This window comes from Balaenoptera physalus, assembly GCF_965194825.1.
Source record: "Balaenoptera physalus genome assembly, chromosome: 20".
NCBI classification, from domain to species: Eukaryota; Metazoa; Chordata; class Mammalia; order Artiodactyla; family Balaenopteridae; genus Balaenoptera; species Balaenoptera physalus.
Window position 1 is genome coordinate 23,476,381 of NC_138901.1, and position 20,727 is coordinate 23,497,107.

The following is a 20,727-nucleotide window of genomic DNA, read 5'->3' on the forward strand; positions in this document are numbered from 1 at the left end:
GCTCTTTTACTTCAAAAATTGTTGACTTTGGAGGAATTACTTGGATCTTGATACTGTTTCAAATCAATAACTATAGATTTATTATCCATATCATTATCCATTGCATTCATTGTATGTATCCATTTATTCATTGTATCCATTATCTGTGTATGGAGAAGATCCATAATCTTCTCCAGAGCGATTATGAACACCTCATGAACAATATTTACAGACTTATCATCCTTTTTTTAGTACCTAGCACACTCATACTCCATTGGGTACCCAAATATACTTGGGATTAATCCGTTGCGGAGCACGGGCTCTAGGCAAGCGGGCTTCAGTAGTTGCAGCACGAGGGCTCAGTAGCTGTGGCTCGCAGACTCTAGAGCACAGGCTCACTAGTTGTGGCACACAGCCTTAGTTGCTCCGCGGCATGTGGGATCTTCCTGGACCAGGGCTCGAACCCATGTCCCCTGCGTGGGCAGGCGGATTCTTAACTACTGTGGCCACCAGGGAAGTCTGGAAGGCGGATTCTTTACCACTGGACCATCAGGGAAGTCCCAGGATCAGCCTTTTAAAGAAGCATCCCAGAGAGGTTTGAGTATAGAGGTCCACAGACCATATTTTGAGAAATGGTATTTCCCTATGGACACCTTTCCTCTGGCAGCTCTCTTGAATGGCAGCTATGTTCTCTCCGATGCTGCACTGCCTGCAGTCTACCCAGCTTTCATTCCAGTGAGAACATTCCAGAGACCAACTAAGGATCAACTCCAGGTGTTTCTCCAGTCACCTCTGGGGCTGACTGCATGTCACCAGCAACCAGTACCTCACCTGCTGCCCAACTACAGTGACACCTTCCAGATTTGTGACTCAGCTAGCTCTCCACCATGTTATTCTATGCGGACACCACCCCCCCCCTTTTACAAAGGCTTGGACACCCATAAGCCTACAAAAAAAAAAAGGACTAGGGCTCCAGGACTTCTCCAAGTACTGGTGGTGCCTCCTCACCATACCTGTATACGGACGCACGTTGGATAGTGTTGGTTGGCTCTTGACACCCATTTCTACCCTCTTCTCTGCAGGTGCTAGAGGCCTGGGAACCATATTTCACAGATCCCCTCGACAGCAGGGTTCTGCCAATAATATGTACTTGTGTGAAATTTGGAAGGTGGAAAGCAGATGGAAATCATTTTTTCCTCCTCTGCAGCAGACTCCATATTCCCCATCTAGTCACCACCCTTGGGGCTTTGGGGCTGCAATGACCTCATCAGTGGTTTCCCAAAGTTTCCTGACTTCTGAGTGGCAGCAGCAGTTTTGAGTCTATGGAAAGCAGCTGTGGTAAAGTAACCTGAAGGCTAGTGCTGCAATGCCCCCCATCCCCAACTTTCACCACCATTAGCCCCCTCAATGATAAGCACCAACTGTTTGGATATAATCTTTCTCTCTTTCTAGCTTTTTTTTTTTTGGCTTGAAATATCTAGAGTGCTTTCTATTTTCTTGTCTATGGTAGTTTTAAAATATGTCCGCAAATTCTTTGACTCTTCTTTCTTCAAAAGGTGGAGTCTAAATCCCCTCCTCTTGAATGGGAGCTGGAACGAGTGACTGACTTCTAACCATGCTATGTGGCAGAAGTGGTGTTATGTGCCTTCTGAGGCCAGGCCATATGAGGAATAACATCTGTCTCTCTCTTGGACAGCTCCCTCTGGAGGAAGCCAGCCATCATGTAGTGAGGACATTCAATCAAGTAGCAGGTGGACAGGCCCATGCAGGGAGGAAAGGAGGCCTCCCTCTAAGAACCAGCACCACCCTGGCAGCCAGGTAAGGGAGTGAACCACCTTGGAAGTGGACCCTGCAGCCTCAGTCCAGTCATCAGATGACTGCAGCCCTGGCCGATATCTTGAGGACCTCGTGAGAGACCCAGAGCCAGAACTGCCCAAGCTATTCCCCTAAAGGCTTGACTCAGAAATTGTGAGGAATAAATGTGTATTGTTGTTTTGAGCCACTATTTTGGTGTGATCTGTTACATACCACCAGATAATCAATACACTGTCTGATTCAGGGGTTGAACCAGACAGACTTCAGACTCTCAGTATTTTGAACTGGCATATTAATGAATGATGCCCTCGTAACGGTTGGGGACTTCGGTCATGGGCTCCAAGTCGTTTCCTCTACCACAATACTTTTTTTGTTTTTTTTTTCAATAGGTATACCACAGCTCTAATACTGTTGGACTTTATTTTTAAAAGATGTAAATGACTAATCCTATCCCAGGGTTTCATTTGGGAACACAGTTTCTTTTTTCTTTTCCTTTTTTTTTTTTCACACACACACACTGCATATTATTTTTACAAGAGATAAATAGACTGACACCAAGCATTGTACATGGATGACCACAACAAAAGCAACAATGATTGCAATTACGAAACATGAAACACACTCATACTATGTCATAATATTGACATTCAGTGCAGTAACCCTCCACTGTAACAGCTCCTTTACTTTGCAGTGAAAATTGATTTGTATATTCTTTGCCTCTGAGTCCTTGTGGGAGTTTTTTTTTTTTAATGTCTGAAACATTTATATTAACATATTTCCATACATATTTCCATACAAATACAAATATAAGATTTTTAGAAATTTCATATAATGTCTGAAACCTTTATATTAACATATTTCCATACAAATACAAGATTTTTAGAAATTTCATGTAATGTCTGAAACATTTATATTAACATATTTCCATACAAATAACCCAATGAAAGTTTAGTATTAGTTGTTTTGTTTGTTTGTTTGTTTATACTGCAGGTTCTTAGTCATCAATTTTATACACATCAGTGTGTACATGTCAATCCCAATCGCCCAATTCAGCACACCACCATCCCCACCCCACCGCAGTTTTCCCCCCTTGGTGTCCATATGTCTGTTCTCTACATCTGTGTCTCAACTTCTGCCCTGCAAACCGGCTCATCTGTACCATTTTTCTAGGTTCCACATCTACCACAATACTTACCATGCCAACAACCCACAGATTTTCCTGGGCACGAAATTCCTCAACCCCCTACTGTGCAAATATACAGTAGGGTTTTATTGTTCGGGGAGGGGGTACTTATAAGCAGAACAATAACAGGGTGCACTCAATCCCTCAAGCTTTCGGAGAAGGGGATTAGACCAGACTTAGCTGGATTGTGTGTCCCATGACCAGAGTTCCCGTAGAGGAGGAGCCAGCCTGGAGTGCGTCACAGTTACAGGGATGGTGAGGCAGGGAACGTCTATACTACTAACAGTGGCAACTGCTTGGTGACAGAAATGGTCGCAGTAGGAGGGGGAGCCTATTTTTTCCATTGAGCTCGCTGGTACCTGCTGAGCTAGCTTTTTACTGAGCTACTGAAAGGGGAAAGGAATGAGTGCCCAGGACTATCCGAATTATTTCTCATCACCTTCTGGATTCCCAACACCTCACTGATCTCCATTCCCAGGTTACATTTCGACCTTATCATCATCTGGAGTTTGTCATAAAAAATCTTAAATGTACAATCTTTCATTCTCTGAACATAAGCTCTAGTCCTTCCAGTTCTCACTCATGTGTATCCAGCGTACATGCTCTTCAGTTGCATCAAAACCTCTGGTCTGGTGCCCCATTTTCTCCCAGTTCCTACTTGGTCTAAACACCCAAGTTGACCTCTCGGCCTCTCTACTTTTAGGCCACCATCAAAGTACTCTTTATAAAACTCAAGCTTGGTCATGTCTCTTCTCTATTTAAAACATTGTAGTTTGTGCTCTGTTTGGTCAAGGCCATGCGCCTTGACCAGGCCCTTTGGGATTGGGTCTCTGCTCGCCCGCACAGCCTCACCTACTGCCCTTTCCTCCTTGTGCTTCATGCTTGGCAACACCAGACTGCACACGCTTCAAGCCCACCCAAGGTTTCATGCTTCTTGCCTCTGTACTGTCCTCCGTCTAGAATGCCTTTCCTTCATCTCGTCCTCCCAAGAAACTTCTGTTTGGCTTTCTTCTTCTTCCCCTCCTCTAAGCCATCCCTCACATTTACTCCTTTCCAGCCAACCAAGAGCTGAACCACTTCTTGGTACACTGCCATTGTCACGTCAACACACTGTCTTCTATGTATAATATATCTTCAGGTGTCTGTGCCTCCTCTCAGTCTTAAGGCCCCACAAGAGAAGGGACTTTGTCCTAATCAACTCTTTCCCCAGCACCAGCCACAGTGTCTGGCATATAATCCAGGCCCAGATCAAGTTCTACCTTTTTCATGGACCCTCCCTAGTTTCCTAACCTTCCCTCCTCTGAATCCTACAATTTTCTTCCCTGTATCATTTTTGCCCTCATCATGTATTGTCTCATTTCATTATCTTTTAAAAAGTGGCTAAATTCTCTGACAGATTTCATCGGAATCAGAATTTGCATTCATTTAGTAGCTGTTGGCCTTGTATCTCCCTCTCCCCTTCTATCTCTCAGGTCTCAGTAAGGAGTTGGGCTCTGAGCTAGTTTGTCCATCATAAGATGGTGACAGAGGCAGCCCCAGGCGGCCATGTGTTGTACCACCTGACCCTGGGCACCCCTCCTGCTTCTGGGCCACAGCCAGGGATGACTCCCTGATCCAAGGAGAGACAGCTCACTCACAGGCTGGCCAGGTGAAGTCTCTGGCTCTGGCAAAAACACTGCCCAATCTCGGTCAAGCTGGGCCAAGCAGAATCTTACTCTTGGCAATTTTAATTTAGAAATATGGTAGGGTAGCATTTGAGACTAATAAAAAATTGTGCAAATCTGACGTAGTATGATACAAAAAATATTATCTAAGCCTCATTTATGTACCAACTTTGAAATAATGGAAATATCCCAAACTAGGAACCTGGAGCTACCTGGAATCCTGGTCCACACTTTGGGAAGCCCAGCAGTACAAGGATCTCTACCCCTGGTTTCTCGTCAGCTCCCTGTCTTTGTGACCACCTCTCTTACTGAAATCAGACCCCCACTCATTACAGAGTTTGAGCGGGCATGGGGACTTTCCATTCTTGTGACCTAATAGTGTAACCAAAGTGCCTAGTACTGTACCTGGTCCATAGCAGGTGCTCAATAAACAGCTGCCTGCTTCTCCTCATTATTATCATTGTTATCAACTCTTTGGTGGCAAACACAGCTTATACTTCTCTGCATCCCTGTTGGAGTCTAACAGTTCTGGGCTCCAACCTTAACTCACACTTTTGGACGTGCGGCCTTGGGTCCTTGAGCAGGTTACCTACATTCTTTAAATCCTGTTTCCTATCTGTCAAACGAGGCTAACAAGATATGCTTCCACGGACTGTTGGGCTAAATAAGATCATAAGATGCCTAACCCAGGGCTTGGCACCAAGCAAGCAAGTGGTAAATGTTAGCTGCTGCTGCTTCCTATTGTTAGTAGTAATAGTCGTGCGCCTTAGAAACACAGTAAATACTTGTTGGCTCACTGAAGTCACCAACCAGAGAAAAACACTTGTTTTTCATTCTCAGTAAGAACCTTTGGGAGGTGACTTGGGCAGGCACTGAGAGAACAGATGTCTCTCATGCAGCATCAGCAAACTCGTAACTCAGAAGAACTGATGGGCCGTTCACTTTGCTAGGAACCCCACCCAACCGGCAGAACCTGCTGGGCCATCTCCCAGGCCCACTGATCCTCTGGGGGACCGTGTGCTATCACCCCATGGCTTGCACAGTTCTTCACCTCATATTACTAAACCACCAGCACTTATCTGTGGTCATTTTGGTAGATTATCAAATCTTGTTCATTCAGAATTTCTTTTACTCATTAATGTATTTAACTCTCACTGACTTAAGAAGTGTGATTAATGACTTTCTTGGCAGGAGTGGAAGAGCCTTTGCATCTTCTGCAGGTGGCACTGTCACTATATAAGCACTTGGAATCATGCAGCCCTGGGCCTGTGCTGGGTGAGGCAGGAGGTGGGTAGGTTTGGTGCTGGGCTGAGCTGGAGGGAGCCGAGCAGGACACAGCTGACCCGCAGTGGGGTCAGGAGAGGCCAGGGCCTGAGGAGGGCCGTCTTGGGCAATGGCTGCTCTCACACATTCTTCTTTACCCTGTCTTTCTGGCACCTCCCTGCTAGTTATCCAAGGGTTGGGATTTCTTTTTAAAGAAAAAAAACAACCCAATGGGAATTTTCCACCAGCTTGAAATGGTGGAGAACCCCCTACCTAGACAGGGAACACATTTGTACATGAGTTTGAGAACTTGGGAGAAAAGTCAGGCCTTGGCTCCACAGTGGAGGGAGGCCCAGTGATCCAAATATTCTGGCAACCCCAATGACCGTACGAGAGGGGCCAGAAGTAGATGGTCCTCTATGGGCAGGAGGTCAAGCATGTTGTAAATAACTGGTACTTGATGAACCAGGAGAGAGAGCACCAGAATAAATTGTTATTTGATTTAATGATCTATGTCCCTTGAGGATGGTATGTTTTCCAGTTCCCAGGGACTGATGATACTGGGGAAACAAGGGAGGGAAGCCCCTCTTCATCCTTCTACTCATCCTCCTTTGCCCACATTTCCTCTTGTGGAAGTACTGGCTACCATGAGGGATTCTAGTTTCAGCTCTGCTTCTTCTTGCAGGCCCTTGTTAGTGGTGTATAAATATTCAACTATTTACATTTTAATTCCTTACCACATGGTTAGACTTGGCTATGAATTTATACATTTTACTATGAGAAAAATAAGTATTTTGCAAGCAATGCTGAGAAGCCAATATTAGAAAATAAAATTTGCAGGTGGCTTGAGGCAGAACAGGGCTCACTCTGTGGCTGTCTCGTGTGCTGTCTCACTTTCCTCACCCGCCCCTTCATCAACCCAATATGCAGCCAGAAGCTTCTCTGCTGGGGCTTTGATGACTTCCCTGGGGTAAGAAGAATAATGCCAAGGCTTTTACTTTCGAAAGGAACAATTATAGTTTTCATTATTTCCTCATTTTAGAGGAGAATTTTAAATTGTCCCCTATCATGTACCCTGCATCCTTATAGAATATCCCATCCTCATCAGAAGACTCCCTGTCGTGTAGCTTCTGTGCCATGTTTTCCTTGCGTGTGGCGTTGAGAGGCCTATACATATCCCTAAGCCAAAGTGGCTGCCTTCTCCCGAAAAAGCCCTCCTGGAACTCAGAAAGGGAAATATTAATTCAGCATCTCCCCTGCTTTCTCTGGCCACAGTACTATATCCCCCTCAAATTTACCTGACTCTCACTTTCCCCTGAGCTTCTCTTATGCAGCAGAAATCGAAAAAAGCCCCTTAGAGGAAAACACACACAGTTAGTGTTACATGTCAGTTATCATCTCTCTCACAATGTGTTATCTCTGGTCTTATTAGGACTAAATGGGTACCTCAGTCCATAATCACAATGAGCAAAATCACCACAGACCCGGGATCTTGAAAATCATCCCATGCATGCTGGCCTTCCAGAAGTTCTCTGTGTCTGTCCAAAATGGCCCCCACCCCGTGTCTCTGGGGAGACCTTTGCATGTGACTTAGCGTGGAGTATAGGCAGGATTTTCAGCCCCGTTCACCTTTCTTGGCCCTTGGCCAAGAGCCCTCGTGCAGCGAAAACACTGCACAGCGGCGCTGGGCAGAAACACGTTACTCTCTAGATGCGCTTCACACCAGTCTGCTTCGGACTTAGTCGCACATGCAGCATTTGCTGGGGGTGTGGCTGTGGGGAGAAGGTGCTTTTATTTTCCTGGCTGCTCTATCCTATCCTATAAGTTGAATCACACCAAGTAAACACCTGAACCCAACTAGCAAAATTATCTATAGCTCTCTGACTTTCATATTGCAGGCTGTCACTGAGGTCTCAGTGAATTGTGATATCAGTTTAAAGGCCATGACCAGCAGGGAAACACAAAATACTCTTTTTGAATACAAATAGAATAGAAAAAAATCAGAGTGCACAATAAGTTAGTTTCAGAAACTACTTATGCCCATATAGTATGTGTATACTGAATTGTGACATAAAACGGAGCTCACAGCCCAAGCACAGTGTGATCAGTAGAGAAGTCCTCAGTGGAAAGGGACCCTTTTCTTTTTGATAATCACTAGCAGTATGACCATGGGGCAAGATATTTTCCCTTTCTCTTTCTCCATTTCCTTATTATAAAAGGAAGAGACAAACTGCTGTCTAAAGTTTCTCCCGGTTAAAATTCTATGAGGTTTGGATAAAGGGAATAGAGAGTAGGGGCCTGAAAAACAGTAGGGTGAGAAGGGAAGTTTTCTCGCCACTTTACAGAAGGGACTCATAGGTTCTACCTTTCGTCAGCTTTGAGTGAGGCCAGCCCCTAAATCCCCAACCATGTGGCCCTCCCTACCGCAGAGCCTCCTAGAAGGCCTCTGGCCTGGCCTGATGCCTAGGAACCAGGCACCCGGCCAGCAGGAACAGGTACAACCAAAACCTCTCCCCGTCCACCCTCTTTCCTTAAAGGACTAGTGAAAGCAGATGAATCTGTGCCAGTCCTGTTCTAACTCAGCTTGGGCTGGGAAGCTAATTCTGCTGATAAATACATTAGGGTAAACCATTAGGGTAATTAAACATTCTTCTTGCCTTTGGTGAGGAAATTGAAATAGATGAGTTCTAAGTTCTCCTCTAGTTGTAAAATTCTGCTTTAAAAGACCAATATTTATCTTCTGCTTCTTTTTTTTATCTTCCCCTTTTGCAATTCTATGAGAATAAATCTGTTCTGAAAGAAAACATGATCATGATTATCCATTACAATTATTTCCAAATCTTTATTCATTCCTTTTTACTTTAAATCTTATCTACTCAGTGAGATGATAACTTTTTTAAGGAAAGGAATTCTACCCTGTTTAATAATCCTTTGACTCTTCCACAGTACCTTAGGGTCTTGCATGCAGCTGGCGATATATTTTATTGACTGTTTTAGATAACGTTCAACAGATAATTCCTAATAAAAATTCTTAGAAGTAGGAAAAGAAAATAAAAGTATCTAGCAGAAACCTAAGCATTGCTTTAAAGTCAAGAACAAGAGTAGGATGTCCGTCATTACTGCTACTATCGATCATTGTGGAGGAGGTCTTAATCAGTACGATAAGAAAAATGAAGTATTGGAAAGGAAGAGACAAACATATTTGCATATGAAATGAGGGACCTAAAAAGACCAAAAGAATCAACCGAAATTTTATTGGAAGTAACATGAGTAAGATGGCTACATACAAAATCAAGAGATCAACATATAAGCCTCAATAGTTTTCCCATGTAACACAAATAACTCACTAAAAAACAGAAGAAACATCCCATTTACTATATCAATAAAAATGCATAAAGTACCTAGGAATAAACTTAACCAAAAATTTGTAAGACCTCTGTGATGAAAATATTAAAACTTTTCTGAAGGACATTAAGAAGAAGTACTTACGTGGCATGAGATACCATCCTCCTAGAATGTTGTAAAGAGGTCATTTCTCCTCAAATTAACCTACAAATTCACTGCAATCCATTTATATCCAGAATAATTTTAAAATAAAACCTGGCCAGCTGACATTTGGTAGAGAATATATGTAAGAATAGTTATGAAATGCATGAAAAAGAAGGTCAAAGAGTAGGAACTTGCCCTACCAGATATAAAATATGTTATAGAGCAACTGGAATTAAGCAGTGTGATATTGGTACTGGTACAGGACAAGATAACTGGATCACAGAACAGAGTCCAGATGAAGATAGTATATTAGACCAGGGAAGAAAGAATAAACCATTCAGTGAAAGATTTGAAAACAATTAGATCTTCATGTAGGGGGGAAAAGTTAGATCCCCTACCTCAACCACACTAAAAAACAAATACAAGAAATTCTAGACGGATTATAAAACTACTTGAAGAAAATTTTAGAGATTATTTGTACGTCATGAGGTGACAAAGGCCTGGCTAACAAAATCCACCCCACATGAGCCATGAGGAGAGGACGGGCAGATATGGTGGCAGACTGTCAACACACCTGCTACTCTGAACAGCCCTTGCCCCCTTTTTCCCTGGACTGTTTGTCTTCTTCTTGTTGACTTATAAAACTCTTGGGAGTTCCCTGGTGGTCCAGTGGTTAGGGCTTGGCGCTTTCACTGCTGCGGCCCGAGTTTCAATCCCTGGTCAGGGAACTAAGATCCCGCAAGCTGCACAGCATGGCCAAACCCCGCCACCCGCAAACAAACAAACAAACAAAAAACTCTTTACAGTAAAGAAATACTGGCTTTCATTGAATTCCAGTGTTTCGAATCTTTCCAGTGTTTTTGTCTCTAAGGAGACAAGACAAAAGAGTGGAGTGGGGAGCACAAGCTTTGCAGTCGGGTGAAACTGGCTTCTGCTTTTGGTTTGGCCACTGGGGCCTTACATTGATCTCCTTCATCTATGAAGGAGGGATAGTAATATCCTCACAGGACTGTGGGCATTAAATCTGACAATATATGGATAACTCTTTATCTTACACTTGGCATGAATCAGTGCTAAGCTGGTGTCACAGACAAGATGGTGGAATATATCAAAGGCTCTGCTTGTGGCATCAGGCTCTGAAGGCTCTTTCCCACAATAAGATTATAAAAATATTGCTTTTATTTTCTTCTAATACCTTTATGTGGTCTTTTTTCACATTTATGGAAATATGTTTATTTAAGATGAAAAATGGGGATCTGCTATTCTTTACCCCCCAAATAGTTAGGCAGCTATTCTATCACCATTTATTCATTTTCTCCCACTGACTGGAATATTAAAACATGACATTTCAAAAGTCTTAAGAACACATGGTCTATTGCTGGACTCGATGCTACTTCAAATAAATATTCGGTTGCCTGATTCCTCACTGTGGAATGGACATAACGCCTCACCTCTCTTCCGTTGAACACCAGTAGTGTCTACCATAGGAAGAACACTGCATGGCCCCTGTCCTCAAAGAGCTTATCAAATAAGTGGGGAGAGGAAATAACGGTTAGGACTGCTCGCTTTCACTGCCGAGGGTACAGGTGCAATCGCTACTTGGCGAACTAAGATCCCACAGGCCAAAACAAAAGAAAACAAATTCAAGGTTAAACTACATAGAAGTTCGAAACAATAAAAAGGGGACTTTACAGAAATTCTAAAAAAGCAAAAGGCCATATGCCACCTGGAGATGTAGAGGGTACAGTCTGGGCAATGGCCAATGACTAGCAAGCTGACCCCATGCTAGTCCCCAGCCTCCTAGGCTCAGAAATCATACTCTTCCTCACCAACAGAGAACTCACGTCTTCCTGTTGTGGCAGTCTCACTTTATCAATAGCACAGGATTGATCAAAAATCAGAATGCCAAATTATTACTTGACAATGAGAAATACATCTGTTCTACACACAGGGCATCCGTGTCTACACAATCAGAGAATTACCTTCTGTGGAGACAGGCCTCCGTGGCACACTAAAGCACAATCACACAATCGAAGGCTACTTGGTGAGAACAGAATTAGAAAAGGAATCAGCTGAATCCAGAATTTAATGGGAAGGCCTGAGGCAGCTGGATCCATCCATCTCCTCAACAGGCACAGCCTGGCTAGTGGGCCTGACTCTTCAGTTCTGCTGCCTAAGGTGCCATCTCTACTCTCGGGCAATGTGAGGACGGGCGCTGCCCATGTTCGTCTCTCCTCACCTTTTCTATGCTTTCACTACTGACCAACCCTCCTGCAGATAGACACATTTCTCTTTAGAAGTTAGTACATCATGTCAGGTTTTATTCAAGTCTGATAGGCCAGGAAGCCATTAGTCCTTACACGTCTCTGCTCAGCTCCATGATGTGCTAACCTTGGTGTTTCTCTCTTGGGGGGCTGCCTTTTTAAAAACTGCTTACCACTTTGGTGAGTTCTGAGGGGAGGCGACTGCTTTGCTATGGCCCCTAAGAAATGGTGACAAACCTCACAGGACTAGGATCAGGAGGGCTGGAGTATTCAGGGAAGGCTTTATGAAGAAAGATATCTGAACTTGAGTTGGCTTTTGAGAGATTCATAGGACCTCCACAGGCAAAGCAAAATCAAGGAAATTTAGATGGGCAAAGGCACAGACAAAAGTAGGAATGGGTGTGGTGTAACTAGCGTATAGGGAGGAGCTGCTTTGGCTGCAATGGAGGGCTGCCATAACAAGAGAAAAGGTAAATAAAGCAGGTTGGACTGGTAGGGTAGAATCAAGGTTGCCAGCTTATTAAAATCACTCTTTTAATGTTAGCAACTGCCTGTTGGGAAAAGTGACAAACCATTATGTAACTGACCAAAAGGTAAACAGGCTAGCTCCAGGAATAGGCTACTATAAATATGACATACTTTAGAGTAGCCTGCGGCAGGATTTTACTTGCAGTGTTTTAATGGAACCTATCTACACAATTCCTAATACACTGGAGAAGAAAGCTGCTAAGTAAACCTAAGGAATTGATGAGATCATACTTTTATCTTTTAGGCATGTCCTTTTAGCCCTCCCAGGGTGACTGATAGCTCCCTGAGTATGGAGATCGTATACCTCTCATCACTTCAGCCAACAAGGAAAGAAATCAACAGTAGACTGAGAGTGACAGGTGAGTACATCAAATCAGCATAGTTTTTTGAGTTGAAGAAATTTTACTATCACGTCAACTCTGGCCTTCTTATAAACTTAACTTGTCAAAATAGTCCAATGGCTTGTTATCATGGATCCAATTCCATAGAGATCTCCTGGCAGTGGAGTTCCTTTAAAAATCCGGTGGGGACTTCCCTGGGGGCACAATGGTTGAGAATCCGCCTGCCAGTGCAGGGGACACGGGTTCGATCCTTGGTCTGGGAAGGTCCCACATGCTGCGGAGCAACTAAGTCCGTGCGCCACAACTCCTGAGACCGCGCGTCTAGAGCCCGTACTCCACAACAAGAGAAGCCACCGCAATGAGAAGCCCACACACCACAATGAAGACCCAACGCAGCCAAAAAAGAAAAAAGGAAACAAAAAATCCTGGGAATATACTTTTCAGAAAAGAACAAAGTGTATCTCAGTCCTCATGACTAAAGAGAAGAATCAAGTAGTAGTAGGTGGAAAGGTGGCTTTGATTCTCAGTTTGTGGGTTCTGAATCTGAATGAATTATTGTCCTTACCTCAATGAGACACAGAATTGTAACCAAAATCGTCACTACTACAGTTACAGATATTGCCAAGATGAGTTTGTTGTTACAGCCACATCCTGGAACTTCTTTTGTGAGCTAAAAAAATAAATAACAATTTTTTAAAAACAAGGAGATACAAGGGATGAAAGCTAACTCTTCTTAAACCTATTCTAAACAATAGCTAACTATTCTTAAACTACTATAAAACCCAATCCTTTCAGGCGAGTAGCTTCTATAAGAACAAGCTAAATTTAATGTTATTAATCTTATCATTAGCCTTTTCTTCTACAATTTATTTATCTACAATTTAGTTGTCTTGTGTTATGTCCTCTTCTCGTCTACCCTAGGAATAGTGGCACACTCTCTAAATGAGCCAAGTGGGAGATCACTGTCTTAGCCAGTTTCACGGCTGAAGATACGATACAGACTAGGAGCCCGTGGTATTCCTGCCTGGGCACGTTCATGGCATGTCCTAAACTGAGTAAAAGTCCAGGTCCCATGTTTCAGGGGTTCTCCTCACCTCACTTGACTCCTGCTCTTTCTGCTCACTCTGGGCTTCTGTGCTCTCACTGACAGAGTTGTCACTTTTCCACTGGTCCGTATCCCATTCCGCTTTGGACACCTTTACTTCTTGCTGCTTGCTGAGAAGCTTCATCAGGAGGCCTGTTCTAGAGATGAGGTTGGCACAGGCCAGCTGCACGTGGGTCTCCGAGCAGTCTATTTTCAACGTCTGGATAACATGAGAAATGAGCCTTCGCATGTCATTGTTGGGGATGAGGGACCGCAGCTGCTGCTTTAGCTGAGTTTCAACTTGATCACCCGGGGATGTGAGCCCTGGGAATGTGAAGCCTGTGGGCTTAGAGGATAATTCAGTGCCCGTGTTGTGCTACTCCCATTGTGTTTCGTTGGTGTGTTGAACAGTTGGCATACTGTTGTCTGCAGCAACAGTAGAATGTGCAGTGGAGACGTTCCTATGGGTAGTGTTTCCAGGGCTGGTTCCTCCTGGCAGACTAGAGTTTCCTGTAGAAATAATTTCTTCAGAAACATTTTGTGCAGTATTGTTTTCTGAAGTAGTGTTTTCTATCGAAGGGTCTGAAAGAGAAAATAATTCTGGAAAAGGATTTCCCTGAGAAGTCACTTCTCCTGAAGATGAAACAGCCTCTCGCGGAGGGGAATTTATGAGACTCCTCCCTACAGAGAACGGAGGGCTTGCAAGCATCATTCTATTGGGTGAACTTTTCTTTCTGAACTTTCGACTCCTTTTGACTTTGGGTTTTCTGTGGACCCGATGAGTCCTAATTTTATGGAAGATGTATTTTTTCCCAGAATGTGAGATTAGTTCAAAATCCTTAATATTTCTAACTCTAGCCTTTGCATCTTCTAAAACAAGTATAGTGTTGGATAAGTCTTTTGATTTGCTTTTAACCTCAGGTGGGGATTTTGGAGGGATGGAGGCAGAAGGCCTGCCCTTGAAGTACTGTTTCAGGGTAGAGGAACCTGCTGCCTTGTGTTCCTTTATGAATGAAGACTCTGCATTGGAGGACTTTCCCACCAGCTTCCTGGGCCTCTGCACCATGAGTAGCTGATTCAGCTTTCTTGGGGATGGCCTCCTGAGCCTTCTTTCTTCGGCAGTGCTCGCCATAGATGGCTGGGCATTCTGTTTCCTCATGACGCTCTCATCTCCCACTGCTTGGAGGTGCATCTTCTGTAGGCCCCTCGGGCCCTTGAGGACCCTGTTCACTCTCAGCAGCTTTTCCTCTGTACTCTTAGTCTTTGCTAGGCTGTCTTTCTGTGGTTGGGCAGTTACCAACTTCTTTTGAAAGATGTAGCGTTTATACATGGCACTTAAAAGGTTGGAACGTGTACGCGTGGCAGGTTTTTCTTCCTTTTTCACCTCATCCATTTTTTCTTGAGTTTCTGCATCTAACCAATTTTCCAGAAAATGGAGTTTCCTCAATCTATTTTTATTAGTTGAATTGTTGCGTACACGTTTAACAGAAGGGCTCCTTGTATTGTTTTTCAAAAGGCCCAGCGGCATATCTCCATCTTGTGTATTTGAAAAAAGAACTTGAAGGAATGGTAATAATGTTGATTCCACATCTCCTAGATTTCCCTCTGAGATATAAGGCAGTATGTAATTTCGTGCCCTGATAATATCACTGGTATTATTAAAGTCCAGCTGCTCATTCATGAAGCCTGACAAGCTGACAGCACTTTTATCTGAGGATGCCCTCTCTGACTCAATAGTCGGCTCGGGGCTGTTGTTCTTCTTCCACGCTTGTAACACCTTCATCAACGATCCTTCTGCATTCCCTAGAGATGTTTCTTCATCTCTCAAAAAAGAGGAGACTGTTTTTGATCATTGAAGACTGATGGGACAGCTTTTTGTCAGGCCACAGCCAAATAAATTAGGAATCAGTCAACGTTTGAGTGCCACTTAGGAGAAAAAGAAACCCACACTTAAGCCTATGACTGGCAACAACAAAATGTGAAAAAGGTATCTCTTGAAAAAGTGGCTATCTACTCAGAAAATTCTGTAGCGTGAAATATAGTAACTATATTCAGGATTACTCCACTGGTTCCCAGGGGCCAGTACTCAAGAAAAGCCAAGGCTGGAAGACAAATACTCCCCATCTCAGCTGGACTCTCTGCAGATCTACTGTGACTCCTCACATTCACATACCCCATCCTGTCCTGCCTCAGAGGCAGAGGAGTGTGAGGCTTCCTCTCTCCACCTCTTCAGTGTGCTTGTGTTCTTGCCACTATCACAGATGTCCACGACAACAACCGCCGCTAACAGGTGGTCACCTGGACATTCTCTTCTCCACCCACCCACCGAGTCCTTTGCTCAGTCCCTGCTTCCATATATCCCAGCCGCCATAACAGAAGGCTCTATACAGAAAAAAACACTATGTCCGCCGTGGCTCTTTGCTAAAATTTGGGCAGGGATCTAGGGTATATGTTACGAGAGTTGCCAGATTGTTTGTCAACGTGGAATGTTCAACAAATCAATGGAATAATACTTGCGGTCCTAAAATGCAGAAGGGAGAAAGCAACTTGTGTCAGATGGCTACTTTGCTTTCATTTCATTTTACTTCTAATATTTCCAGCTTTACTTGGGGAACCATCCAAAGCTTATAACTGTGTGAAGGTAATGTGTACCATTGTGTAGCTGGGCTTCTCTTCCAAAAGGATTAGAAGTATTTTTGGTCAGGGTCAAAGGAGGAGGGAAGGGTCATGAGAAAGGAGGAGCATGGGCTTGCAGAGAGCCCCAAAACGGGGACAGGAGATCGGGGCCCTAGGGTCATAGCACTTAACACCTCTGATTTTGTTTTTCCTCGCCTGTAAAAGGAGTTGAAAAATGCCTTTTCTGTACACTTCTGGGCGAGAAGGGAGTAATATAATTAGTCAAAAAATTGTTTGGGGCAGTTCCCTGGTGGTCTAGTGGTTAGGACCCAGCACTTTCCCTGCTGTGGCCCGCGGTCAATCCCTGGTTGGGGAACTAAGATCCCACAAGCTGTGTGGCACGGCCAATAAAAAAATTGTGTTGAAAAATCAGCAATATTGTCTTTATAGAAGTAGCAAAGTGTTATTATATATGACGTGCTCTAGATCACTGAAAGAGACCTGTATTCAAGCTACCTGGGCAGGAAAGCACGTTTTGGAAGTCATCAAGTTAGTGCCAATAAATCTAATATATAGAAAAATAGTTGAAAGCCCCTGAGTGTTTTGTGGATAGAAAAGCTTGAGATTCAGAAGAAGTTCAGAGCTGGACAGTCTAAGAATAAACTAGCTCTCCCATCCATTAGAAGGGCTAGGTAGCAGCTTCTGGTTATGGAACCAGAAACTCTCAGGCTCCCAATAGGACATAAAACAGCATCACTTGTACTCTTTATAAAATTGCAGAAACAAATAAAAGAAACAAAAATATATTTACACCTGTCCTAGAAGACAAAGGGTAGTTGAGACCTAATGTATATAAGATCAGTTTACAAACTGTGATGCACTCTACGAATAAGTTCTCATTTGCAGAGAGCACAGCATAGGATATGTGGCCATTAATGTGAATTCCCTTCCCCCTTCCATGCCTTTCTCTTGTTCCTTTATGTATGCGGATCAGTTACATTATTAAGCTAACTATGTACCTGAGCTCTTATTAGCTTAACAATGTAACCAAGAATCTGATTTTTAGCAAGGGGGTAGTTCTTAGAAACGTAGGGAGCTGGAACGCTGAATGAATGAATTAAAATAATGCAATTACATCATTAATTTGAAAATTTATCATCATTGATTAAAAATAAAAATTATTAAAAAATTAAATTAAAATTTAAAAATTTATTATCCCGCAATTGAGACTCACCACAACGTGTGACGTCTGTCAGGCATTCACTGTCACAACGCAGCTTGACTGTCTTACAGACAACCTCAATAGTGTTTTTAAATTGGCAGAGGCAGCAGGCCATACGGCTAGGTAAGACCCTATAAAGGGAAACACAGGTAATTAAATTCGTGGTAAAAGAGTTACTTGAGTAGGTAGAAGAGGTAGGCCAAGGCCACCACAGACCAGTGCAAAAAGGAGTTCTTGGGGCATATGGACTGGAGAACTGGATAGCGGCCGGTTGGCCAATTGCTGCTCTTGACTGTTGTAAATAAACAAAGAGGAGAAGAGAGGTGCCCAGCAGAAGGATTAGGATGGCAGTAGGTATGGTATGCCTAGAAAAAAGGGAATAGGGATTAGAATTGGGTGACATTGATCTGTAGTTTAATTCAGAAGTATCTCCTTCCAACCCGAAAGCCTCACTTGGGGTTGAGAGTACACAGGAAGAAGGCGGACTTCTAAGAAGAGTCTGAATAAGACCGCACCTTCTGGAGTCCTTTTCTCAGTTCCTATTTGTGAGTAGTAATATATTAGAAATCATTCTAGTAAGAAAAAAGCATCGTGTGGTTAAACAATAACAGAGATCGCATTGGCCAAATCTGGACAAAAGGAACATTCCAAAGAATAACATTATCATTATAATAAGGTATAACATAGTTAATTTTTAAAAAAGCACATGAGTTCATAATGATACTCAAAATGAAAAGTGGGGGGGGCTCTTCTTTATAGAATAATGTCAGCTAATAAATGCAAAAGGAATGACAGAATTAGGAAAGTGTCATTTTGCAACTATCAATGTAATAATCGATTCAGACAAGGATTATCATTGATGCACAGTTGGGTGAAGAGTTGTTTGAAAGTAGGATCTTCACTGATCCCAACGTATCACCCCACATATTATTTATCAATTACCAAGGGGAAAAATAACTTTACAATGGAGAGATATGCAACATACCACCTTAGTCAAGTGATCAAACTTAGCACTGGGCCACCTGAAGTGATGAAGTATGAAGAATACATCACCTATATAGTATTCTTCCCCAAAATGTTTACTTTGAATCTAATGAGGAAACAGACAAATCCAGATTGTGGGGCAATTTACAAGACAACTGGCTTAGACTCTTCAAAAATGCCAATGTCATAAAACATCAAAAAAAATAGTAGGGAAATATTCTAGATTAAAGGAAACAAAGACATGACATGCAATGCCTAATCTTTAACTGGACCCTGTATCAAAACAAAACAGACTTAAACTATGTTATTGGCTTCTGGCCAAGATGAAGTAACAAGGACCAATTTGACCTCTCACCTGAAACAATGAAAACATCAGACAGGACATATGAAACAACAGTTTTCAAGAAACTGGACCTCAGGCAATAAAGTTCAGTGATCTCCAGGAGATGGGAAATAAATGAAGTGATCCCTCTAATTGCCCTACCTTACTTCTCTGAGAGAGTTTCCAGGTCATGGTAAAGGGAAGAGAAGTCCAGGCAGAGACTGGTGGACTCCCTGACTGAGGAAATGGAGCTGAGAGTCTGGGAAAACCAACGTAACTAGAGTTCACAAAGCAGAGTATCAGACAGAAAAGAAGTGCACAGACAAAGAACTCTGGAGATATGCAGAGGGATCTCTTGAGAATTCAACAAAGTATTGGTCAGTACATTTGTGTGAGGAATTCCCTGATGCCAGGAAAAGAACCACATGAAAGGATTAATAATAAGAATAACTGGATATCACACAGGGTTGTAGGAATAGTACCTGTTCCAGCCTACAAGTCAGACTGCAAAACCTCATGATACTCAGAAAGGACTTGTCTCCGTAGTTGCATATAGTGAGCTCCAGGCTAAAGGCTACTTGGACTCCTACCCAACGAATCTTACACACTAGACCTAAAAGAATAAAACTGTTCTCAGTAACTTAATTTCACCCAAAACAAAGCCCAAGCATTTTACAGGAATACATATATATATATATATTAGCACACAATAAACTAAACCTCACAATATCTGGGATCATATGAAAAATTGCCAAGCATGCAAAGAAGTAGGAAAATATGACCCATACTGAGGAGAAAAGGCAATCAATCAAAACTAACCCATAATCCATACAGATGTTAGAATTGGCAGAAAAGAACATTTAAAAAGTTATTATACATGAAGAAAAGTTATTACAACTGCATTTCATATGTTAAAAAACCCAGAATAAACACTGAAAATGTTAAGTATAGGCATGGAAAATGTAAAACAGACCCAAATTGCGCTTCTAGAGATTAAAAACAATGTCTAAATCAAAAAGACATTGAACGAGGTTAATGGCAGATTAGACACTGCAGAAGAAAGGGTCAGTGAACATTAAGGCATAGTAATAGAAACTATCCAAAATGAAACAAAAAGAGTAACAAAACAAAACAACAACAAAAATGAATAGAGCCTCAGTGAGTTGTGCAACAACTTCAAGTGGCCTAATACACGGGTACTTAGAGTCCATGCAGGAGAGGAGAAATACAAAAATTTGAAGAAATAATAGCCAACACTTTTCCAAATTGGTAAACACTATAAACCCACAAAGTCAAGAAGATCAATGAACTTTAGGCATAAGAAACATGGACAAAACTACACCAAGGCACAAAAAATAATCAAATTGCTCAAAACCAGCAATAAAGAGAAAAATTTAAAAGTAGCCAGAGGAAAAAACTATACACTACGTACAGAGGAAGAAAGATAACAATGACAGCAGAATTCTTGTTGGAAACAATGTAAAGGAGAACTCAGTGGAATAACACCTTTAAAGTACTGCATTGAATTCTATCAAGCTAGAATTCTATACCCAGATCTGTCCAAACAAAAGCAAAATAAAGACTATCTCAGACATACAAAAGCTGAAAGAATTCATTACTAGTAGACTTTCACTGTAAGAAATGGTAAAAGAAGTATTTTTAAGCAGAAGGAAAATGACACTTGTTTGGAATATGGATCTACACAAAAGATTAAGAATACTGGAATTGGGACTTCCCTGGTGGTTCAGTGGTTAAGAATCTGCCTGCCAGTGCACGGAACACGGGTCCCATCCCTGGTCTCGGAAAGTCCCACATGCTGTGGAGCAACTAAGTCCGTGTGCCACAACTTCTGAGCCCGCGTGTCTAGAGCCCGTACTCCACAACAAGAGAAGCCACCGCAATGAGAAGCCCGTGCACCGCAATGAAGACCCAATGCAGCCAAAAAAGAAAAAAGGAAACAAAAAATCCTGGGA

General features: G+C 42.7%; 2 protein-coding genes across 2 annotated transcripts in view; both read right to left on the reverse strand.

The window, feature by feature from the left end:
• Positions 1-20,727, reverse strand: part of LOC309649844 (uncharacterized protein) — an 83,297-nt gene that overhangs the window by 51,227 nt on the left and 11,343 nt on the right. Inside the window, exon 5 of the mRNA XM_082440384.1 lies at positions 17,461-17,579. Coding sequence (XP_082296510.1) covers positions 17,461-17,579 — 119 coding nt within the window. The remainder of the gene's footprint in view (positions 1-17,460; positions 17,580-20,727) is intronic.
• On the reverse strand, positions 6,649-15,003 carry LOC309651192 (leucine-rich repeat-containing protein 37A2-like; the record flags this gene model as incomplete). Its single annotated transcript, XM_082443638.1, has 7 exons — positions 6,649-6,869; positions 6,979-7,121; positions 7,203-7,257; positions 8,642-8,697; positions 13,092-13,196; positions 13,621-13,986; positions 14,653-15,003. 7 exons carry the CDS (start codon positions 15,001-15,003, stop codon positions 6,767-6,769), a joined length of 1,179 nt encoding a protein of 392 aa, XP_082299764.1. The 3' UTR covers positions 6,649-6,766.